Source organism: Pleurodeles waltl, chromosome 9 (assembly GCF_031143425.1).
Source record: "Pleurodeles waltl isolate 20211129_DDA chromosome 9, aPleWal1.hap1.20221129, whole genome shotgun sequence".
In the NCBI taxonomy this organism is placed as follows: domain Eukaryota; kingdom Metazoa; phylum Chordata; class Amphibia; order Caudata; family Salamandridae; genus Pleurodeles; species Pleurodeles waltl.
Window position 1 is genome coordinate 18,024,567 of NC_090448.1, and position 26,046 is coordinate 18,050,612.

General features: G+C 47.6%; 1 protein-coding gene across 1 annotated transcript in view; it reads left to right on the plus strand.

Annotated features, from left to right (window-relative positions):
• The window catches only part of CPNE9 (copine family member 9), a 1,043,154-nt gene that overhangs the window by 184,691 nt on the left and 832,417 nt on the right, over positions 1 to 26,046 (plus strand). Inside the window, exons 2-3 of the mRNA XM_069206140.1 lie at positions 13,477 to 13,517; positions 16,263 to 16,309. Coding sequence (XP_069062241.1) covers positions 13,477 to 13,517; positions 16,263 to 16,309 — 88 coding nt within the window. The remainder of the gene's footprint in view (positions 1 to 13,476; positions 13,518 to 16,262; positions 16,310 to 26,046) is intronic.

The window sequence follows — 26,046 nt, forward strand, 5'->3', positions numbered from 1 at the left end:
GTCTGTATATCAGTGACCTGTGTCTGTGCATCAGTGACCTGTGTCTGGGTGTCACTGAGTGTCACTGCTGCAGTATACCCGTGTCTGTGCATCTGTGTCCTGTATCTGTGCATCAGTGACCTGTGTGTGTATCACTAAGTGTCACTGCTGCAGTGTACCCGTGTCTGTGCATCAGTGTACCTGTGTCTGTGCATCAGTGACTCTTGTTTGTGCATCAGTGACCTGTGTCTGGGTGTCACTGAGTGTCACTGGTGCAGTGTACCCGTGTCTGTTCATCAGTGACCTATGTCTGTGCATCAGTGACCCTTGTTTGTGCATCAGTGACCTGTGTCTGTGTGTCACTGAGTGTCACTGGTGCAGTGTACCCGTGTCTGTGCATCAGTGACCTGTGTCTGTGCATCAGTGACCTGTGTCTGTGCATCACTGAGTGTCACTGTAGCATTGTACCCGTATCTGTGCATCAGTGTACCTGTGTCTGTGCATCTGCGTACCGTATCTGTGCATCAGTGACCTGTGTGTGTGCATCACTGAGTGTCACTGCTGTAGTGTACCCGTGTCTGTGCATCAGTGTACCCGTGTCTGTGCATCAGTGACTTGTGTGTGTCACTGAGTGTCACTGCTGCAGTATACCCGTGTCTGTGTATCTGTGTCCTGTATCTGTGCATCAGTGACCTGTGTGTGTATCACTAAGTGTCACTGCTGCAGTGTACCCGTGTCTGTGCATCAGGGTTCCTGTGTCTGTGAATAAGTGACCTGTGTCTGTACATCAGTGACCTTTGTGTGTGTCACTGAGTGTCACTGCTGCAGTGTACCCGTGTCTGTGCATCAGTGACCTGTATCTGTGTATCAGTGACCTGTGTGTTTGTGTGTCACCGAGTGTCACTGCTGCAGTGTACCTGTGTCTGTGTATCAGTAACCTGTGTTTCTGCATCAGTGTGCCTGTGTCTGTGTGTCACTGGGTGCCACTACAGCTGTGTACTTGTATCTGTGACCTGCCTGTGCATCAGAGTGTGCGTGTCTGTGCATCGGTGAGTCAATGCAGCAGTGCACCTCCGTCTCTGCATCAGTAACCTGTGTCTGTGCATCACTGCGTGTTACTGCTGCAGTGCACACGTGTCTGTGCATCAGTGTACCTGTGTCTGTGTGTAACAGAGTGTCACTGCTGCAGTGTACCCGCTCGTCCCTGTGTCACTGCAGCAGTGTACCTGCATCTGTACATCAGTGTACCCGCTGGTCCGTGTCACTGAATCAGTGTACCCGCTCGTCCCTGTGTCACTGCAGCAGTGTACCTGCATCTGTACATCAGTGTACCCGCTGGTCCATGTCACTGCATCAGTGTACCCGCTGGTCCATGTGTCACTGCAGCAGTGTACCTGCATCTGTGCATCAGTGTACCTGCTCGTCCCTGTGTCACTGCATCAGTGTACCTGCTCGTCCCTGTGTCACTGCATCAGTGTTCCTGCTCGTCCCTGTGTCACTGCAGCAGTGTACCAGCTTATCCCGGTGTCACTGCAGCAGTGTACCTGCATCTGTGCATCAGTGAACCGCTGGTCCATGTGTCACTGCAGCAGTGTACCTGCATCTGTGTATCAGTGTACCTGCTCGTCCCTGTGTCACTGCATCAGTGTACCTGCTCGTCCCTGTGCCACTGCAGCAGTGTTCCTGCGTCTGTGCATCAGTGTACCCGCTGGTCCGTGTCACTGCATCAGTGTACCCGCTGGTCCATGTGTCACTGCAGCAGTGTACCTGCATCTGTGCATCAGTGTACCTGCTCGTCCCTGTGTCACTGCATCAGTGTTCCTGCTCGTCCCTGTGTCACTGCAGCAGTGTACCAGCTTATCCCGGTGTCACTGCAGCAGTGTACCTGCATCTGTGCATCAGTGTACCGCTGGTCCATGTGCCACTGCAGCAGTGTACCTGCATCTGTGCATCAGTGTACCCGCTGGTCCGTGTCACTGCTGCAGTGTACCTGCTCGTCCCTGTGTCACTGCAGCAGTGTACCTGCATCTGTGCATCAGTGTACCGCTGGTCCGTGTCACTGCAGCAGTGTACCCGCCAGTCCCTGTGTCACTGCAGCAGTGTACCTGTGTCACTGCATCAGTGTACCCGCTCGTCCCTGTGTCACTGCATCACTGTACCTGCTCATCCCTGTGTCACTGCAGCAGTGTACCAGCTTATCCCGGTGTCACTGCAGCAGTGTACCTGCATCTGTGCATCAGTGTACCGCTAGTCCATGTGTCACTGCAGCAGTGTACCTGCATCTGTGCATCAGTGTACCCGCTGGTCCGTGTCACTGCTGCAGTGTACCTGCTCGTCCCTTTGTCACTGCAGCAGTGTGCCTGCATTTGTGCATCAGTGTACCGCTGGTCCGTGTCACTGCAGCAGTGTACCCGCCAGTCCCTGTGTCACTGCAGCAGTGTACCTGTGTCACTGCATCAGTGTACCCGCTCGTCCCTGTGTCACTGCATCACTGTACCTGCTCGTCCCTGTGTCACTTGAGAAGTGTACCTGCGTCTGTGCAGCAGTGTACCTGCTGGTGCGTGCGTCACTGCATCAGTGTACCTATGTATTTGTGCACTGCACACCCATGCATGTGTACACTTGGTCGTGTATATGTCTAGCTGGGCAGGTGTCTGTATATCTGTCCTCTGCACCTATACATCCCTGCTTCTACACACTTATGCACTTATGTGTATCTCTGTACATCCATGCACATGTGCACTCGGGCGTGTACATGTCTAGTTGGCAGGTATCTTTGTAGCTATCTATGACCTATGTGTCTGGGCCGCTGCACATCCATGCACATGTGCACGCGGGCGTGGACATGTCTAGTTGGCAGGTATGTGTGTCTCTATCTATGACCTATGTGTCTGGACCGCTGCACATCCATATACTTTTCATCCCCTGCACGCCTCCTACCTCTGAGCACAGCTTACTCGCAGGCACATGTATGTTTGCCCTAATACCTGTTATTGCACATCTATAAATTGCCCACACCTCATTTCAAAGATCACAACCTCACCTTTAAAAGTCACACCCCTGCAGCCTAAAAATACATGAACTCCCCTTGTTTGTCTAATAACACAGCCAGCCATGTGCACGAATTGGCATAAGCACCTCCCACTAAAGGTGATGGCTAAATCCACTTAGCAGGGGCGTAGCTTAGTCAGTGAGATTCCGGGAGGGGAGTGAATCTCAAAGATCCCAACTAAGAGACTAGTGGTCTGCAGGGTGAATGGGTGAGGTGACCAGGGTGGGGATGGACTGTTCCCATGAGATGCAGGGTGCGCACTGATCTGCATTAGATGGACTGATGGTGCTGACGCAGAGTGTGGTGGGCAGGTGCCCCATAGTAAGGGAGTCCTTGACCTCTCTCCATCCTGCTTCTTCATGCAAACCTCTCTCCAGCTCTGCCCCCTCTACCCCTGGCTGCTTCTGTCTCCTCTGTGTCATTTTAAAGATTTCTAGGGTCCGAGCAAGACGTATTTCAACCATTCTTGTGTGGCCGTGTTAAAGTTTAACATATATTTTAGTACTGTTTAGCATCACGTGGGGTTAAATCAGCACAAAATAGCTAAAAGACATCTAACACTGTACTGAGGTCCACAGGTTTGTACTAGGCCCCCACAATTACACTGACCTGTCTGTGAAACTAAAGGTCTGCCCACCTGATTTTAAGGTGGGCAGACCTCAAGTTTTACACAAACAGAATAAAATCTTCTCTGTTGGTGTGAACATCCTCGAGGACCCAGTGGAGTGGGTGCCATCAGAGATAAGCCATCCAACTGTCTACCCTGTTAGAGTCAACGCTCATATATTTTTATTTTTTTTACAGTCCGCCACACCGACAACAAGTGAGAGAACTCCCATAGTATGGTTACCATTTTTTTTCAAAATCTCTTGCTTTGAGAAAAAAAACTTTAGGACAGTTTGACAAAGGCAAACTGTCTGGTAAATTACTCTTACATTGATACGAACCGCCATGACGATGGTTCCAGCCGATGGATGGAGATGTCTGCAGGGCTGGCGGACATCTCTAAATTTGGCAGGCAGAGTAAAGGCAGTAAAGTCCCTCTCCAGGCTGTTTGCCATTATCTGCCAAACCCTAAATCAGGCCCTCTGTCTAGAGTGCACAATCAGCAAGAAACCGTGCTTTAGACTGCTACCCCGAGCGATTGTCAGTGAGTAGACTGTTTGAAAGCATACCTCCCATCACCTTTTGGGTGTTTGATGCCAGTAGCATGAGACTAGAGTGGTTTTCCAAGCCTACTACTGCCAATTTTTATAAATGTAAAAGGGTAATACATTTGTGTTAATTCAAGGAGCAATTCTGACTGCAGATTTGCTACTTTTTGGTAAACTGGTCCCTCTATATATTTAGGTTTGTGATTAAAAAAATGACCAAATTATAATCTCTGTGGAAATCAGTATGACAGACCAGCCTCACGCCACCCAGAACCAACTACCAAGCCCAGATTGCGGTTATTTTGGGATGGGTGGGTGTAACACCCCATCCTGCCCTCTCGCCAGAGATACACCCCGCCTATTAATTTATTCTACCACATTGAAACTTGAAAAATGCATGGAATAGTTTCCTTAAGAGCAGAAGACTAATCCCAATTACAAATAATAACCACGGGAGAAAAAACACGAACCATACATTCTAGAGCTGTGTGCTGCCCTGCGTAAAGCACTTTAACACTGCATCAAGGGTAGTGAGTGTTATATAAATGCGGTTATAATACAATATAATAAATATACCTCCTGGCCAACACTGGTACAGTAACACTCAGAGATTGTGCAGTTAATTGTAGTACATACGACCTTCCTAATCATTCCCTTATAACGCCTGACATTATTCCAATCACAGTGCTTAATTTGTGCTTGTTGTTTCCGGTGCTGAGCACTTATTTTTGAGGGCCGGGGTTTATTCTTCTTCCTCAAGCACTTGCTGCGAGCAAAAGACACATATGGGAAAGACGGAGGAAGAGAAAACCGGAAAAGCGTCACAAAGGTAGAAAGTAGAAAGCTGCAAGAGTAATCTGAAGGGGCAGGGAGTGGCTGTAAATGAATTGAAGAGGCCCGAGATGGCTTCAAGATTACGCCGCCTCAGTATTCTGTGTTCACACATTTAATTGCAGCAGCCGCGTGTTTAAGAGGAGGGCTTTGGGCACTGGCACCTTTTTATTTACAAATTAAGCACTGTCCACTCACATAACACAAAACTGCTTTGGGTCCTGTCCTTCACCCAATACTGTACCAGCCCACAATAAGGAAATCACTCATCACCAGTTGAACTGGCATGAAATAACTGAGACCTGCCATGTGCCGCTTGCCACCAGAGGACTATTAATTACAGGTGCTGACAAGCAACATACTATGAGCACTTCTTGATATCTCACAATGACAATCAGAAATGTGATGGTATTATCTAAGTCCATCCCAGCAGATCTCTTCATGTCTCTCTACAACCTGTGCTGAGCCATAAACTTTAAGCACAATATCTCAGAGCGCACAACCGTGAAGTAACCAGCTTAGTGGATTGTCATTTTATGGATACTATAAAGGGGCCTGCAAAGCTGCTCAAAGCTGCCAGTGTACTGAAACCCACAAACTGCACACCTATCTCTCACACTTCTGTATCCCTTCCAGTGCTAAACGCGGTGTCCCACAACATGACAACAGCAACTCAGTGGTCATAATGCATAACAATGAAACACTTCCTACACAGTATCAAAACAAAAACAACTCCATTCTAATAACACACCCCACATGGTGTATTGTGCTACCTATGTAGGCAAGTGCTTCAGCTTGCCACAGAGGGCTGGTCTGTGTGATATAAATGTTGCAATACCGTAGGTGTGTGCTTGCGTCTCTATATGTACCTTGGCAGGTATCTACGTATGTATCCGTGATCCTTGTAGATCAATGTGTGTAGCTATCTGTGTGCATATGTGCATCTGTGTGTTTATGTCTATGTGGATATGTGTAGCTCCATCTTTGTGTATCTGTGCCCCTATGTATGCACACATATTTGTATCTGTGTACGTGTGTTTCCGTGTGAATTTCTGTATGTAAGTTTCTGTATTCGTGTACTGTACTTCCACATCTGCTCAGGTGCCTATGTTTTAGTCCTTCTCTCTGTATATATGTATGTATTATATGTGTATATCTTTACCTGTGTGTGTGAATCAATGTATCTCTGTACTTGCACATGTGTTTATTGTGTATCTGCACTTCTACAAATATGTGTGTTTATGTATATGTGTATAGGTACATGCGTCTTCATATCTATGTAAGTGGGTGTATATCTGTATCTGTGCGTGTGTGCACATATCAGTGTGTGTGCCTTTATCGATGAACACATGCAGGCACCTGTGCGTGAACCTATGACTCCTGTAACTATGCCAGCAGAAAAAGGGGCACAGCCTATGCTTGCCTCATTGTGCATAATATACCTCTGAACGCTTAACAACTGTCTTCTCTTATCTGTGCACATTTGTACATGCCTGTGCCAACTTATCTTAGCACATTAAAGTCAGACCCATCAGCTCTCCCAATGTTTTTTTGTCACTGAGATGTCGTAAGGGCATAGAGCGCATACCTGAACATGGCCTCCTTGTTTGATAGGCCATAGAACCTGATCTTACCCTCAATAGCAAGGTCTGCCGGGCTGAGAACGGTTTATGCATGTTTGCGTTTCCACTCAGAAGGGACACCCATTAGCAATTATGGGTGGAATGTTCCTATTGCACCAGGACCAATGCTGGTTTGCACATGACTAGTGCTTTAGTTTCTGATTGTGGGAAAGTAACATCTTGCCTGGCATGTTACCCCCATTTTTACTTGTATGTATGTTTGTTTTTGCCTGTGTCACTGGGATCCTGCCAGGCAGAACCCTAGTGCTCATAATGTCTGCCCTGTATGTGTTCCCTGTGTGGTGCCTAACTGTATCACTTAGGCTCTGCTAACCAGAACCTCAGTGTTTATGTTCTCTCTGCTTTTAAAATTGTCACTGCAGGCTAGTGACTAATTTTAACAATTCTGATTGGCACACTGGAACACCCTTACAATTCCCTAGTATATAGTACCTAGGTACCCAGGGTATTGGGGCTCCAGGAGATCCCTATGGGCTGCAGCATTTCTTTTGCCACCCATAGGGAGCTCACACAATTCTTACACAGGACTGACACTGCAGCATGAGTGAAATAAAGTCCACGTTATTTCACAGCCATTTTACTCTGCACTTAAGTAACTTATAAGTCACCTATATGTCTAACCCTCACTTCGTGAAGGTTAGGTGCAAAGTTACTTAGTGTGAGGGCACCCTGGCACTAGCCAAGGTGCACCCACATTGTTCAGGGCAATTTCCCCAGACTTTGTGAGTCCGGGGACACCATTACACGCGTGCACTACATATAGGTCAATACCTATATGTAGCATCACCATGGTAACTCCAAACATGGCCATTTAACATGTCTAGGATCATGGAATTGTCACCCCAATACCATTCTGGTATTGGGGTGACAATTCCATGAATCCCCGGGGCTCCAGCATAGAGCCCGGGTACTGCCAAACTAACTTTCCAGGGTTTTCACTGCAGCTACCGCTGCTGCCAACCCTCAGACAGGTTTCTGCCCCCCTGGGGCCTGGGCAGCCTGGTCCCAGGAAGGTAGAACAAAGGATTTCCTATGAGAGAGGGTGTTACACCCTCTCCCTTTGGAAATAGGTGTTAAGGGCCTGAGAGGAGTAGCCTCACCTGGCCTCTGGAAATGCTTTGAAGGGCACAGATGGTGCCCTCCTTGCATAAGCCAGTCTACACCGGTTCAGGGATCCCCCCAGCCCTGCTCTGGCACGAAACTGGACAAAGGGAAGGGGAGTGACCACTCCCCTGACCAGCACCTCCCAAGGGGAGGTGCCCAGAGCTCCTCCAGTGTGTTCCAGACCTCTGCCATCTTGGATGCAGAGGTGTGAGGGCACAATGGACACCTCTGAGTGGCCAGTGCCTGCAGGTGATGTCAGAGACCCCTCCTGATAGGTGCTTACCTTTCTCTCTAGCCAATCCTCCTCTGAGGGCTATTTATGGTCTCTCCTGTGGGTTTATCATCAGATAACGAATGCAAGAGCTCACCAGAGTTCCTCTGCACTTGCCTCTTCGATTTCTGCCAAGGATCGACCGCTGACTGCTCCAGGACGCCTGCAAAACCGCAACAAAGTAGCAAGAAGACTACCAGCAACATTGTAGCACCTCATCCTGCCGGCCTTATCGACTGTTTCCTGGTGGTGCATGCTCTGAGGGCTATCTGCCTTCACCCTGCACTGGAAGCCAAGAAGAAATCTCCTGTGGGTCGACGGAATCTTCCCCCTGCCAACGCAGGCACCAAACTTCTGCATCACCAGTCCTCTGGGTCCCCTCTCATCTTGACAAGCCTGGTCCCTGGAACACAGGAGCTAGATCTAAGTGTCCCTAACAGCCCAGTGGCCCTTCTGTCCAAATTTGGTAGAGGTAAGTCCTTGCCTCCCCACGCCAGACAGTAATCCTGTGTACTGCGTGAACTGCAGTTGATAGGGATTCTGTGCATTTTTGCAAGACTTCCTTCATGCACAACCTAGCCCAGATCCCCAGCACTCCGTCCTGCATTGCCCAACTCGCTGAGTTAGACTCTGACTTTGTGGGACTCCCTTTTGTTGTGCTGAGACAACCACCATGCTCAGATCTTCTGAATGCCTGTTCAGTTACTTCTGTGGGTGCTGCCTGCTTCTGCATGGGCTCTTGGTATTGCTGAGGACCTTCTCTGTCTCCTCTTCCAAGGGGCGACCTCCTGGTCCTTCCTGGGCCTTGGCAGCACCCAAAACCTTCAAATGCAACTCTTGCAGCTAGCAAGGTTTGTTTGCAGTCTTTTTGCATGGAAACAATTCTGCATCCTCCAGCATGCCGTGGGACATCTTCTGACCAAAGGAGAAGTTCCTGACACCTTCTGTTGTTGCAGAATCTTTGGCTTCTTCCACCCTGAGGCAGCCCTTTTGCACCGTCATCCGGGGTTTAGTGGGCTCCTGTTCCCCCCCGGACACTTGTGTGACTCTTGGACTTGGTCCCCTTCCTTTGCAGGTCCTCAGGTCCAGGAATCCATCTTCAGTGCTTTGCAGTCAGTTGTTGTCTTTGCAGAATCCCCTATCTCGACTTTACTGTCTTTCTGGGGTAGTAGGGTAACTTTACTCCTACTTTTCAGGGTCTTGGGGTGGGGTATCTTGGACACCCTTAGTGTTTTCTTACACTCCCAGCAAACCTCTACACACTACACTAGGCCTGGGGTCCATTTGTGGTTCGCATTCCACTTTTGGAGTATATGGTTTGAGTTGCCCCTAGGCCTATTGTCTCCTATTGCATTCTATTGTGTCCTGCAGTGTTTGCGCTACTTTTCTGTTAGTTACCTGATTTTAGTTTGTGTATATATTTTGTGTATTTTACTTACCTCCTAAGGGAGTATATCCTCTGAGATACTTTTGGCATATTGTCACTAAAATAAAGTACATTTATTTTTAGTAACTCTGAGTATTGTGTTTTCTTATGAGATTGTGCATATGACACCAGTGGTATAGTAGGAGCTTTACATGTCTCCTAGTTCAGCCTAAGCTGCTCTGCTATAGCTACCTTCTATCAGCCTAAGCTGCTATAACACCTCAAATCTACTAATAAGGGATAACTGGACCTGGCACAAGGTGTAAGTACCACAAGGTATCCACTATAAGCCAGACCAGCCTCCTACACTGATGTGTTGCAACTGTTTTGTTCCTGCCAGTGTGATAGCTGTGGGTGTGGCTGTTGTTACATTTGTGATTGCTGCTGTTGTCCCGGCTGGGGTGGCAGCTATTGTTACTGCTGTGGCTCTTGCTTTACGAAGCTGTCATCAATTATGTGGTTCCGGCTGTGCGTACAATAATTTAGGGGTGGGCGGAACTCAAGGAGTTTCACTCTGCGGAATTCTGCGGAGTTACAGAAAAACTCTATGAGATTCTGCGGAACTGCACCACTGGGTGGAAAATATGCATCCCCGCCTCCTGCACTGCAATTTAGCACCGGTAGTGCAAGCAGCGTTGAAAATCAGCACAAATGGCCCCATGCATTGTGCAAGTGTGCGCGGCCATTCGAGTTGATTTTGCTGCCACTCGAGTAAAATATCTACTTGAGTGGAGGCAAATCTATTTGAACGGCAGCCCCCTGACAGGCCGCATTAGAAAATTGCACTAAGGAACTCTAAATCTCACTATTCTGGAGCTTTGTAGGAGAAAAAGTTTGCCACATGGTGATTGGTGGAATCTGGCCAGAACTCTGCCTTACAGAGTAATGTGGAGTGGCCACAATTTCGCCGGCAGAATGGAAGATTTCACCCACCCCTACAATTAGTTCTGCTGTTATTGTTACTGGGTCACTGGTTCTGGTTGCAGCTGCTGTGGCTTGTGCTATGATTCCTCATGTTGCTGCTGTGGTCCCTGCTGGGGTTTGAAGCTGTTTTGGCTTCAGTTGGTGCTGCTGTGGTGGTAGCCGTTGTTAACCCTGTGGTCTATGCTGTGGTCACAGCTGTTGTGACTGATTGGATCCGCACATGTAGGCCTGGGAAACATTTGAATTGTGGTGGCTTAATTTACCTAATTTTGAGAATCTCACATTAAGCTTGTTACACGAAATTCCCAAAATTATGCCAGTGTCCCACTCCACATAATGTCTTCAATTTGCAGTAATTTTTTCCACGAATGGTCCAGTTGCAGTAAAAATGTACCACTAATGCACAGGAAGAACAGAACGTGAGCGGTAGTTCTTACAGAATTTGTTAGCATGACATGCATTCTTATAACAAAAATTAATGTGTGGGTACATTTTGGTAAAACAAATATAGTACTAAATGATGGATTTGCATTTTGCCTAATTACGTGTAATTTTGCCAGAATTTTTCATAATTACGCAAAAGGGAATCATGTGCACTCCACACACTCCTACTGCCACGGTGGCAGCTTTCTTTCCTCATGTGGTCCCTGCTGTCATTACAGCTGTGGTCACTGCTGTGGTCGTAGCTACTGTTGCTGCTATGGTGCTTGTTGGTGTGGCAGCTGCTATGCTCATGCCCTGTTAGCTGCTGATGAGTCCATGCCGTGATGGTAGATGCCATCACTGCTGTACTTGTGTAGCTGCTGTTGCTGCTATGGTGAGTGCAGCTGCTAGGCTCATTTCCTGTCAGATGTTGTTGCTGCTGAGTCCATGCTGTGATGGCATCTGCCGTCACTGAAGCTACTGTTGCTGCTATGGTGGTGGTTGTTGCGGTAGTTGATAGCCTCATGTCACGTCAGCCGTTGTTACTGCTGAGTCAATGCTGTGATGGCAGGTGACGTCACTACTGTGGCTGTAGCTGGCGTTGCTGCATTGGTGATTGTTGTGGTAGCTGCTAGGGTCATGTCCTTTCTGCTGTTGCTGCTGAGCCCGTGCTATGATGCCTGCTGTTGTCACTGCTGTGGATTAATGCTAAAATATAGAGCTAAATAACAGATTTGCGTTTTGCATAGTGACACATCATTTGCGGATTGGCCATAACAGATACAAATCACATAGGAGACACTCTCAGAGATGCTGATTGGTCAAAACAGATAACAGTGACATTGGACACACTCTCAGGGATGCTGATTGGTCAAAACAGATAAGAGTGACATAGGGCACACTCTCCGAGATGCTGATTGGTTATAACAGATAACAGTGACATAGAGCACATTCTCAGAGATGCTGATTGGTCATAACAGATAAGAGTGACATAGAGCACATTCTCAGAGATGCTGATTGGTCATAACAGATAACAGTGACATTGGACACACTCTAAGAGATGCTGATTGGTCAAAACAGATAACAGTGACATAGGACACACTCTCAGAGATGCTGATTGGTTATAACAGCAGTGACATTGGACACACTCTCAGAGATGCTGATTGGTTATAACAGCAGTGACATTGAACACACTCTCAGAGATGCTGATTGGTCATAACAGATAAGAGTGACATAGGACACACTCTCAGAGATGCTGATTGGTTATAACAGCAGTGAAATTGGACACACTCTCAGGGAGGCTGATTGGTCATAACAGATAGGAGTGACGTAGGACACACTCTCAGAGATGCTGATTGGTTATAACAGCAGTGACATTGGACACACTCTCAGGGATGCTGATTGGTCAAAACAGATAAGAGTGACATAGGGCACACTCTCCGAGATGCTGATTGGTTATAACAGATAACAGTGACATAGAGCACATTCTCAGAGATGCTGATTGGTCATAACAGATGAGTGACATAGAGCACATTCTCAGAGATGCTGATTGGTCATAACAGATAACAGTGACATTGGACACACTCTCAGAGATGCTGATTGGTCAAAACAGATAAGAGTGACATAGGACACACTCCCAGAGATGCTGATTGGTTATAACAGATAGCAGTGACATGTGACACATTCTGAGAGATACCGATTGGTCATAACAGATAAGAGTGACATAGGACACACTATCAGAGATGCTGATTGGTCATAACAGATAACAGTGACATAGGACACACTCTCAGAGATGCTGATTGGTTATAACAGCAGTGACATTGGACATACTCTCAGAGATGCTGATTGGTTATAACAGCAGTGACATTGGACACACTCTCAGAGATGCTGATTGGTCATAACAGATAAGAGTGACATAGGACACACTCTCAGAGATGCTGATTGGTTATAACAGCAGTGACATAAGACACATTCTGAGAGATGCTGATTGGTCACGGCAGATAAGAGTGACATTGGACACACTCTCAGAGATGCTGATTGGCCATAACACATAGCACTGACATAGGAGACATTTTTAGAGATGCTGATTGGTTATAACAGGAGATATCTGTACCAGCTGATGTCACTAGCACAGGGTGAGTGGCAGGCCAAAATCCTAACATGTACTGTCCCTTCCCCAGCCCTGGAATCTTTCAGAGAGACAAGCCTCGGTGGTAATTCCCAATGTCAATGCAGACAGTGTGCTCTGAGTATATCCTAGTAATGCAGGAACATTCAGTTCATTTCTGGTGCTCATTCCCCAGCTGAGAGTCAAAGGAGGCTGCGCTTGAATACAAAGCCTAACCCCATCTCTAAGAGAGATCAGTGTGTGACAGCCAAGCACGAGGCAATTGTGTATCACCCCCGTAGAAGCGGAATGAGCTCCGCCCTCCGCCATCGTGAGCGGATTCTCAAAGATTGCCACCCTCTATCGTGCCCCGGATCAGGCTTTTCTCTGGATATCAGATGGCAGCGCTTAAATCCAATGAGCTTTTGAGATTGCACTGCACTGAGCTACCGCGCCTGAAACCGGAAGCCATTGTGCTTTGATCTAACTTTGTTTTTTTTTGTTCTTTTCTCATTTCCACATGTTTGGCCTCCCCTCTGCCTGCCTCGTGGGTCGTCGCCAGGAACCTGTTGGATATGGACACCTTCTCCAAGTCTGACCCTGGTACGTGACCTCATGTGTGACGTGTGTTTCTAGTATGTGAACCCACACTATCAGTGTTCCAAAGCACAAAAGTATAATCTCACTTCATTTCTTAGTGCGGTTTGCCATTGGTACATAAATAACACCTGCACAGCACATTGCCTTAAGTTTACAGATTACTGCTGTTTCTCTTTAGTACATAAATAACACCTGCACAGCACATTGCCTTAAGTTTGCAGATTAGTGCTGTTTCTCTTTAGTACATAAATAACACCTGCACATCACATTGCCTTAAATTTACAGATTAGTGCTGTTTGTCTTTAGTACATGAATAACTCCTAAGGAACACATTGTCTGAACTTTCCATATTAGTTCTGTTTATCTTTAGTACATGAATACAACCTGTAGAACACATTGTCTTAACTTTACAGATTATTGCTGTTTGTCTTTAGTACATAAATAACACCTATAGAACAGTCTTAACTTTACAGATTAGTGCTGTTTGTGTTTAGTACATAAATAACACCTATAGAACACATTGTCTGAATTTTCCAGATTAGTGCTGTTTATCTTTAGTACACGAATAACACCTATAGAACACATTGTCGTAACTTTCCAGATTATTGCTGTTTGTCTTTAGTACATAAATAACACCTATAGAACACATTGTCTTAACTTTACAGATTAGTGCTTTGTCTTTAGTACATAAATAACACCTATAGAACACATTGTCTTAACTTTACAGATTAGTGCTGTTGGTCTTTAGTACATAAATAACACCTATAGAACACATTGTCTTAACTTTACAGATTGGTGCCTTGTCTTTAGTACATAAATAACACCTATAGAACACATTGTCTTAACGTTACAAATTAGTGCTGTTTGTCTTTAGTACATAAATAAAACCTATAGAGCACCTTCTTTTAAGTTCAGAAGTTAGTGCTGGGATGGCCGATAGGGTAGCCATGCGCTTTACAAAAACAAAATAGAATAGTCCTGTTTCTCTTTAGTACATAAATAACACCTATAGAGCACATAGTCTTAAATTCGGAAATGAGTGTTGCTTATCTTTAGTACATAAATAACACCTATGGAGTACATTGTGTTAAATTCGGAGATTAGCGGTGTTTCTCTTTAGTACATAAATAACCCCTATAGAGCACTTTGTATTACATTCACAGATTAGTGCTGTTTATCTTTAGTTCATAACACCTATACACAGGGGCACTGGAATTATGTGATTGTGCGGCCACAGTGATTTTTGCATAATTCTAGATTTTCTGCATTGGCCACAAAATCCACCATATGAAGCATAGTCTGCAGATTTTAACAAGCATGTTTCTGCTCAAAGGGTTCAAAAGTTACTTCAAATGCAGTGACGCGTGTTGCTGTGCAGTGAAAGGCCCTTTGCAAAGCTGGACTGGTCACTTCTTTGTTGCTTATTGCTGTATTTGGGTATTAATATGGTACTAATGAGGTGCAACCAATGCCCAGACAGTGTTACCAAGTTTAAAAATGCCAAAATAATGACACAATACTATTACAAAATGTGCCACATTATGCTGCATAATTTGCCTTTTCTTGCCACATAATTTACTCATCCCTGACACATAATTTGGCCCTCTCCTGCCGCATAATTCCAGTGGCCCTGCCCATACAACACATAGGGGGTCATTACAAGCTTGGCGGGCGGCGGTAACTGCCGTGCGGCCACCAATGCGGCCGCACTCCCGCGGACCCCATTACAACATCCCCGCTGGGCCGGCGGGCACAAACCTAGTTTACGCCCGCCGGCCCAGCGGGGATGCGGCCGCAACATAGGAGCTGGCGGTGTTGCGGCCGTGCGACGGGTGCAGTAGCACCCGTCGCACTTTTCACTGTCTGCTATGCAGACAGTGAAAAGCTGCATGGGCCCTGTTAGGGAGCCCCTGCACTGCCCATGCCAGTGGGCAGGGCAGTGCAGGGGCCCCAGGACTCCCCTTACCGCCAGCCTCTTCCTGGCGGTGCAAACCGCCAGAAACAGGCCGGCGGTAGGGGAGTCATAATCCCCAGGGCAGCGCTGCTTGCAGTGCTGCCCTGGCGGATTATCACCGCCGGGGCTAAAACGGCGGGAAACCGCCGGCCCCGGCGGTGCGACCGCGGCGCTACCGCCGCGGTCGTAATACGGGTCTCCGTACCGCCAGCCTGTTGGCGGTACGGACACCACATTACCCCTGCCGGTCGGAGACCGCCAGGGTCATAATGACCCCCATAGTCCTAAATTGACAGTCACGGCACATATTTTATAAAAGAAAGGGTCCGCAAAGTTTCAAACATCAAAGGCGGAATTGAAAAACTCTCCAAGTTGGTGAAAATTGTTTAGTTTCCAAATGTCCTGTTTTCATTTATGTATTGGGGAGAAACAGCACTTGCCTCTGAATGTAATATAATTTGCTCTATATGTGTTATTTATGTACAAAAGGGACACAGCACTTATCTGTGAATTTAAGACAATGCTCTACTGTGTGAATTTTCATTAATTATTAAATTTAATGTTATCTCATTGCATGAATTTGCTGATGTCTTTATGTAAGTGTAGACTTTGGAAAAATGGACGATGTGCATAGTTTCTGTTATTTTGCTAGGAACGAAAATCAAGTTAACATTAAAGTGGGCTGGGATCTGAGCCCGATCCCTTGGATCAGGCGGTGATCTGAACGCAGGTGAACATGTCTTGTGTTTCTCAGCAGAGCTTCTTAACCTGAGATTCTTCCCTTTTGCTTGCAGTGGTGGTTCTCTACGCCCAGGGCATCGGGAACAAGGAATGGAGCGAGGTGAGTCTCACTGCGTGTGATCTCATGTTCATCATCACCTGGAGGGATGCGGTGCAGCCGTCACAGGGTACCAACCATCCTGGGTCTTGCCATCTCCTTGAAGGATGTCAAATGTCTTACATCCCAGATCCGGTTAAATGTGCCCTTATAGTTAAGGCTCCCGGTTTTCTGTTTTTACAGATTTTTACAGATAAATACAGAGAACAAAGTGCTTTATGTCTGTATTTATTTTTAAAGGCAGAAAAATACAGAAAATTGTGAATCTTGTGAGTAACTCTGTGCTGTTCTTCATGAATTTGAGGCCAACAGCTGAGAAGATACAAGCATGAGGAGTTAAAAAACAGGATGTGATTTCCTCAAATACAGGCAGATCTTAGCATGTATTTGTATATATTGCTAATCTTTATCTGTGTGTGTAGTATTTTGTTACATTTGAGTGCTTAATTTGCTAAAATGCGACAGATATCAAAGTATGAGTGAATGCCTGTCATGTAAATAAATGTGGAAATGTACCATTTTATGACACCCTTTATTCTCAAAACACAAAGTAAATATGGATATATACAAATAAAATGGCCAAAATATGAACATGGATTAATACATATGGAAATGCTTGAAAAAGAAATACCATAAAACCGGGAGCCCTTGTTATAATTTGTGTATTTGTACAGTGCAGCTCTCACCCTGGGGGCATCTTGGTGCTGAAACAGGAGCTGTGTAGTCCACGCCACGTCTGGGTTAGGTGAGGAGCCGGGTCTGCCCTTTCTGTCCTGCGACAGCCGGTGGGATCTCACCAGCCCGGGCGGCGATGGCGCAAGTTAGACTCAAGCTTAGATGGATACCATGGGGGGGGTCTGCTTTAGGCTGAAGCAACTCTCGTTAACTTAGAGAATGAGGGTTGAGGAACCTAAAAAGGCTGGTTGTCAATCCATGCCTGATTGGTCCTTGGTAGGGGGGGGTGTATGCGTCATGCATTTACACTCTAAAAGACAGGTCCTCCAAGCTCACTTTATCACTGCTCATTTGGGTTTTTAGCAGCCCGAACAGGTAGGTAAATATTTAGGCCCTCATTCTGACCTTGGCGGGCGGCGGAGGCCGCCCGCCAAAGTCCCGCCGTCAGCTTACCGTTCCGCGGTCGAAAGACCGCGGCGGTAATTCTGACTTTCCCGCTGGGCTGGCGGGCGGTCGCCTTCAGGCCGCCCGCCAGCCCAGCGGGAAAGAGGCTTCCACGATGAAGCCGGCTCGGAATCGAGCCGGCGGAGTGGAAGCTGTGCGACGGGTGCAGTTGCACCCGTCGCGTATTTCACTGTCTGCGCAGCAGACAGTGAAATACATTTAGGGGCCCTCTTACGGGGGCCCCTGCAATGCCCATGCCAGTGGCATGGGCACTGCAGGGGCCCCCAGGGGCCCCGCGACCCCCCCTACCGCCATCCGGATCCCGGCGGTCGGACCGCCGGGATCTGGATGGCGGTAGGGGGGGTCGGAATCCCCTCGGCGGCGCAGCAAGCTGCGCCGCCGTGGAGGATTCAATGGGGCGGCGGTACACTGGCGGGAGCCCGCCAGTGGTGCCGGTCCGACCGCGGCTTTACCGCCGCGGTCGGAATCCCCATTGGAGCACCGCCGGCCTGTCGGCGGTGCTCCCGCGGTCCTCCGCCCTGGCGGTCTTTGACCGCCAGGGTCAGAATGACCGCCTTATTGTTTCAGTTGATTAAAACCATAACAATTTTGCCAAATTACATGGTGAAAACATTCTAAAGAAAAGAAGGAAAATTAAAATTGTGATACAAGGAGATTAGGTGTAGATTAGAGAAGTATTGTTTCAATTGATTAAGACCATAACAGTTTCACCAAGTTACATGGTAAAAAACATTAAGTGAAGGTTGAGGAGTTTGAAGGTCAAAATTAATAAAAGTGGGGGATAAAAGATGTGCAGGCCGGGGACTCAGGATGTCGTTCGATGGGAGAGATACGTTTATTACTGTCCCGGTCTTGAGAAGTGTCATTAGTACTTATAGGCCTTTCGTTGTCTGCGAATACTTGGCACACTGGAGCTAAAAACCAGAACAGAAGATAGTCAGCCCCTTCTCATGAGGGACTTGGGAAATGATGCTCTTGAGAAACAGACAGGGCGACAAACCATCATCCTTTCTGTGGCCGTAAACTCCCTTAGCTCAGGCAGTGGGTTCCGCGGGGACACCGAACTAGGCTCTAGTAGGGTGAAGAGGTGGGGTCCTGGCACTATCCTCCAGGTCTCCAGGAGAGAGCAATCTCTCACTATTCCTTCCTGATGGAACGCGTGGGGTGGGCAGGACGTAGCATGGAGACAGCTCTTCTGGAGGTGGCAGAGTTTCTCAGGAAGAATCTGCACAAGAGCACACATGTTGTGGTGTTGCTCCTTGATTGTTGGTGGCATCTGACACTGTATCACATTCTATTTTGTTGAACAGGCTTAGCCACCTTGGCATTCAGGGCAAGGCTCTTTTACGGGTCAAATCCTTCCTGGAGAGCAGATCCCGATGGGTGTATTTTTTTCACCCTCATTTTTCATGTACTAAACCATTGGTATGTGGTGTCCTGCAGGGTTCTGCTCTAAGCCCGCTCTTGTTTAATCTATATATATTTCCCCCAAATCTCATTGAATCTTGGGGTGTCAAGGTAGTGCTGTACGCCGATGACACCCAACTGCTTTTTTCCTTCCAAGATAACATGGAGGCAGCTTTTTGTGTCTTCGAGGAGTCGTGGCTTGGATGGACGCTGATTGCTTGAAATTAAATTCCGATAAAACAGAAGTCTCGGTTTTTAATCATAATGGTTCCCCACCGCCTTCCCTCCGGTGGCCTGCTGAACTCAACGCTCCCCGCAAGACAAGCTCTTCAGTGAGACATCCGGGCATCATCTTTGATTCCACTCTCTCCTTTACTGTGCAAATTAGACATATTTAGCCTGTCTGCTTTCTGAGGATGGCAATCGTAAGAAGTTCCTTTGTTTGGATCCTGAAGCGACAAGGGATGCAGTAGTTCCCTCTTTAGTCGCCTACGCCAGGACAACTCTAACATTCTTTACCTTGGTCTCTCTTCCTCTCTGATACGCAGACTTCAGTTAATCCAGACTAGTGCGGCAGGACTAATCAGGAGAGTCCGTCTGCGGCACGACATCTCTCCACATCTGAGACACCTGCAATGGCTCCCGGTAGAACAGTCTATTCAATTCAAAGCTGTGACCTGGCTTTCAGAGCCTTTCACGGTGAGACCCCAAGTTATTTGTCGAATAGACTGTCTCCCTACACTCGAGAGGGTACTCGGATCCAACATTAGCCACCTCCTTCAGATCCCAGGTTCTTGAAGCCTCGCCATGGCGGCAGCTCTTTCACTGTTCTCACAGCAAAATGATGGAGTAGTCTCCCACCTAATCTGCGTGGGGTTGGTCTTTGACAACCTTCAAAAGCAATTTAAAACCTGGCTTTAAAAATCTGCTTAGCCCCTCAGTCCTTTCAGCGTGCCTTACTCTGTCTGCTTGAGCTCTTCTGTTGAGGCGGCTGGGTGCTTTATCAAGTGACATTTGATTTATTTATTGATTACAGAAGGCTTAGGGGGTCAAAAGACCGCCGCGGCTATTCTGGGTTTCCCGCTGGGCTGGCGGGCGACCGCCAGAAGGCCGCCCGCCAGCCCAGCGGGAAACCCCCTTCCACGAGGATGCCGGCTCCGAATGGAGCCGGCGGAGTGGAAGCGGTGCGACGGGTGCAGTTGCACCCGTCGCGATTTTCAGTGTCTGCATGGCAGACACTGAAAATCTTGGTGGGGCCCTGTTAGGGGGCCCCTGCAGTGCCCATGCCAGTGGCATGGGCACTGCAGGGGCCCCTAGGGGCCCCACGACACCCCATACCGCCATCCTGTGCCTGGCGGCCAAAACCGCCAGGAACAGGATGGCGGTATGGCGGTCGGAATCCCCATGGCGGCGCAGTAAGCTGCGCCGCCATGGAGGATTCCCCAGGGCAGCGGAAAACCGGCGGTACACCGCCGGTTTTCCGTTTCTGACCGCGGCGGTCAGAATGCCCAAGGGAGCACCGCCAGCCTGTTGGCGGTGCTTCCGTGGTCCCCGGCCCTGGCGGTTTTTACCGCCAGGGTCGGAATGACCCCCTTAGTGTGGGCAGCATTGAACATACATTTATTGATAACCAGGTAAGGAGGAATGTGCCAAATCAATAACAAAATATTAGCAACACATTGTGATATTTCCTTATTAGGAGTTGTAAACCCCACAGAGAACATTTGTGGTAAAAACAAGAAAATACAGAGTCCAAAGGGTCAAAGCCAAACCAGAAACACATTGTGAAAAAATGTTGGAACTCTTCTAGTGTGTTTAGTTCAAGATTGATACATTTACATTCCAGGACTGGTGGAATTGCTTCCAGATCACCTCCTCTCTATGGTTTATTATAGCTTATAGCCCGCTACTGAGGGTCATACCAGATTTTAAAGGCCCTGAACCCAAATTATAAGCGTGGGACATTAGCGAGGGCCTACAATAAGGGAGAGGGCATTTTAACAACTGGTATAGCCTGAGGCAGAAGGTCTTTAAGGCCATAGGAACATTCCACCCTCTAAGGGTAGAATGTTCTAAATTAAAAGGAAGATACATGAAGATAAACATTGGAATGTTGGAGCCCTGGACTTCTATCGGCCATTATAAGCTCGAAGCTCCACCATTGTCTTCAATGGAGTCTAAACATTCTAATGCTGTAATGTCCGTCTCGGCTAAATGCCAGCCAATGTCATCCCCGGGGTGCCCTTTTTTGTTTTTACCCGATGCGTTGTTGAAACTACATAGGTCAGATCACAAGGATTCTAAAAGCGATGTATAGCATTAGATGAACTGCAGTTTGTAAGGGCCTTCCCAGGATACTTGACTCGGTTTTTATGGAAAATGTTTGTTTTGATGTGAATTTAAAAGCTGCACAGCTCCGTATGTCTATAGTGACACATTAATTCCAAATACTCCCAGTTCTTGGTATTGTGCTCTTCTCAATGCTAAGCTTTTCCCTACAATGTACAAAGTGATCTTTAATATTGCGGCCTCTGTTGCACATGAGTAAAGGCAGACCCAGACAGAGATCTCTTCCCTTTAAAACGTTCCAAAGCGTTTTGATTATTTTGAGCAACTTGTTAATGTGTGGCCATCTGGTCGTAACACACACTGGCCTATCAATATCTATTTCAGAGTTTGGGGTTAACCAGTGCTCCCTCAGAGAGAATCAGGCCTTTTCATGGCTGGTCTCACCTGCTTGTGTGACAGACTCTAGATTTTAACTTTGTAGGAACAGTCTGACTGTAACCTGAAGTCTGTCCGGCCGACCATCTTTCAAAGGTCTTGGTTGAACAGCCCACCCTTTGCCTCTAGGGGTCTGTCTCATGCAGTGTTTGCCACTGCTGAATCAGCTTATAAGAAAGTGGGACACTCTGCTCAGTAGCTGTGTGCCTTATAAGTTCTAATTTCATTCATTCATTCAAGAAACAAGAGCAGCCCATGACCCCAGGGGTAACCTGCGTAAGACTGAATATATGAGACAATGGTTTACCAGGGACCCATTTATTGAAAAGATGCGAAACCAACAGCAAATAAATTGCTATAAACAATTCAGAGGTTGTACGTCGGCGACAACACAAACATTCAAACTTGGTCCTTGTTTGTTGGATTGAGCAGAGATCTGTCCCATCCTGCAGCATACAGCTTCATCATACAGACCAAAGTAATTTATTTATTGTACACACACACGTATGCATCTCTCTGGCACTTTTTCTTTTGTGGGCTCCGGGAGACACAGAGCGCTTTCTCCGCATGATTCCACTATAGCCTTACAGCCGTCTGCCCAGGGCTTTTCCAGTTAAAGGCCCTGAACCAGAGTTAAGGGCGCAAGCCACAGGTGAGGACCTATAACGAGGTTGAGGGCCTTTAACAACTAGTATAGTCCGAGGCAGGAGGGCTACAGGGTTAGTAGAACATTCCACCCGCTGTTCTAAATTAAAGATGGAGAAACGGAAAGACAAACATTGTAATCTTGGAGCAGAAGGCCTATATCGGCCATTAAAAGCCCGGTGCCACTTCATCGTCTTCAGTGGAGCTCCCAACATTCCAGTGTTCTAATGTGTGATTCTATCAGTGCTTTTCTTGACTGAGCTCACCAGTTAAACAGGTCTTTGCACATACAGTGCTAGGCCGGGGGTCTGTTGATATAACAGTAAATCTCTCATTTCCTATAAGCGTAATGTAGCCCTGGCTATGACCGCATGGTATAGACCCAGCAGGTGGGAGATGACCTGCCTTGGGAAGAGGATGGAGTAGGCATTCGGAAGTCAGTACAGGGTTCCCCCACATGGTAGAGGGTGTATGTGAGGTGAGTGCATCTCTTTCTAAGGCTCAGACCTCCTGCTGTGGCAAGAAGGTGTATATGGACTCGGCGTGGCAGCTGAAGAGACGAAAGATGCCGGCGGGAGTCCCAGTTCACTGCACCCTGAAGCTGCTGTGTATGCAACTCGGCTCTCACTTCCCGGGTCCTGTACTTCAAACACTAAGGGCCTGATTTACAGTTTGGCAGAGGGGGTTACTCGTTCACAAACGTGACGGATAACCTGTCCGCTGTGTTACGATCCCATTATAGCCTATGGAACTTGCAATACGCCGGACAGGATAACCGTCATGTTTGTGGCAGAGTAATCCCACCACCAAACTATAAATCATACCCTAAATCTCACACTGCCTACAGCCGGTCGTTTTTTTTTTATCGAATAAAGACCATCTTGTGCTCCTGTTTAAATTTTCCACAATGGCCATCTTCGTACAGCAGTGGTACACTATTATCACATCCACACGGTGTCTGTTGTGATCTCCTGCATGTCTGGACATGACCCATTCAGGCACTTATGCCTGTTTAGGGCATCTTTCCAGATGTCCGTGGCTACAGTCGTGAACTCACTGAGGTGGTCCCTGAGGTCCTGAACATGAGGATCAATAATACTTTTTTCTCTTTAAACTCTCCTGATGGGTGGACTCAGTCCTTAATTTATAAAATAAAGCATGCCGGTGCCCGAAGCGCTGATCAAAAGCCTGCGGAAGGTGCAATTAAACATTGGCGCGCAGAATACCAAGATTGCTAGTCTATAATCCTCCTGATGCCTTTTTAATCCACCACCAGACAGTCCCTGCGCCTTTATCTCACTCTTGCTTGTTCCTGCTTTTCCCCTGGTGATGGTTTTCCATATTTTTCTTCTCCATCTTTCCGATTTGCCTCTTTCCCTCTCTTGAGCCACTAAATATCAGATATGGAAAAGCAAGTGCTGGTGTTCCCCATTAGCACCCACCAGCTCAAATTAAGCACTGGGTGGAATTCTTGATTGAATGTCAGCCTGTGGTAATTACTCTTAGCTGTATTCACTCCATCATTGTTTTGCTCATTGAGCCCCAACAGAGAAGGGCCAACCTTAGGCTGAAGCCCCTTGGGCCTGTTCCAACAGGAATACTCCAGGCCAAACGCCCATGCTGCATTTCTTATAAACTGCGAAAACATAACACCAGACAGGGTTTATTCCTCTTGGGTGAGCAAAGAAAAGATGTGCTGGAATGCACCTGGTGGAATGACCATGTCTGAGATGAAGTCACGGTCCTATTTGAACCTTCCTTCTCCAGGGGGATGAGTGAGTTTAGAGGCCCTCTTACATGCAAGCATGGAGGTGCTAAGGCGGGGTACGCTGGGTGATTTATGTGCCACCCTCTGCTCCCCGTAGCCCATGCCCGCTTCTGTCCCTTCAGATGCCTGCTGGACAGTTTTATCATGTGCTGCCACTTGTATCCTCTTAGTGACACGCTCTCATTCTTAGTGTTAGTTTGAATGAAATCCAAAGCTAGACATTCACCACTATTCACTCATAGATGCCATTGGGGGGGTGACAGGGATGACAGCTGTGACACCTGCCTTGCCTCTTGAGACCCCTGGGAATGTCCTTGCCACCCCTGGCCTCAGAGGTGTAAGGGGCTGTTAGAAACAGAAGAGAAGTTATTCACAGCTCCAACGAGACTTGTTTACGTCCCAGGCCTCCCAGCTACATCCCATGCTTCAGAGGTGTGAGAAGGTAGCCTCTTTCTAGCATGTCAGGATGTTTTTACTGTTGTCACTGGGACCCTGCTAGTCAGGACCCCAGTGCTCATAGTGAAAACCCTATTGGTCAGTGTGTTTTTACTGTCTCACTGGGACCCTGCTAGCCAGGACCCCAGTGCTCATAGTTTGTGGCCTAATGTGTGTGTTGTTAGTAGTCCTTAACTGTGTCACTGAGGCTCTGCTAACCAGAACCTCAGTGCTTATGCTCTCTCTACTTACCAAATTAGTCACTATAGTTTAGTGACTTCATATTCCAATTCCAATTGGCACACTGGACCCCCCTTATAAGTTCCTAGTATATGGTACTTAGGTACCCAGGGCATTGGGGTTCCAGGAGATCCATATTGGCTGCAGCAATTATTTTGCCACCCATAGGGAGCTCAGACAAACCCTTGCACAGGCCTGCAAATTGCAGTCTGCGTGAAATCACGCACACGTTATTTCACAGCCATTTTCACTGCACTTAAGTAACTTATAAGTCACCTATATGTCTAACCTTCACTTGCTGAAGGTTATGTGCAAAATTACTCAGTGTGAGGGCACCCTTGCACTAGCAAAGGTGCCCCCACATGGTTCAGGGCCATTTCCTTGGACTTCGTGAGTGCCGGGACGCCATTACATGCATGCAATACATATAGGTCAGTACCTATATGTAGCTTCACAGTGGTAACTCCGAATATAGCCATGTAACATGTCTAAGATCATGGAATTGTTCCCCCATTCCAAATCTGGTATTGGGGAGCCAATTCCATGCATCCTGGGTACTCCACCATGGACCCCCAGTACTGCCAAACCAGCTCTCTGAGGCTTGCACTGCAGCTACAGCTGCTGCCACCTCACAGACCGGGTTCTGCCCTCCTGGGGTCTGGGCAGCCCAGTCCCAGGAAGGCAGAACAAAGCATTTCCTTTGGGAGCAGGGTGTTACATCCTCTCCCTTTAGAAATAGGTGTTAAGGGCTGGGGAGGAGTAGCCTCTCCCAGCCTCTGGAAATGCTTTGAAGGGCACAGATGGTGCCCTCCTTGCATAAACCAGTCTACACCGGTTCAGTGACCCTTTCTCCCCTGCTCTGGCAGGAAACTGGACAAAGGAAAGGGGAGTGACCACTTCCCTGTCCTTCACCACCCCAGGGGTGGTGCCCAGAGCTCCTCCAGTGTGTCCCAGACTTCAGCCATGTTGATTTGCAAGGTGTGGGGGCACTCTGGAGGGCTCTGATTGGCCAATGCCAGCAGGTGACGTCAGAGACCCCTCCTGATAGGTCCATACCTGATAAGGTAGCCAATCCCCCTCTCAGGGCTATTTAGGGTCTCTCCTGTGGGATCTCTTCAGATTCTGCTTGCAGGTTTCCTTCAGGAATCCTCTGCAACAACTTCAGACTCTTCTGACCTCGGATCAACCGCAGCCTGCTCCAAGAAACGCTGTAACTGCAACAAAGTGACTACAAGAGATACTTTTCTTCAGCAACCTCAGCTCCAAGTCAGCAATTGCAACAGTTTCCATGGTGTGCATTCTCTGGGGACTCCCTGTCTTCATCCTGTACTAGAAGGACTGAAGAAATCTCCAGTGGAGTGACTGAGTCACTCCCATGCTC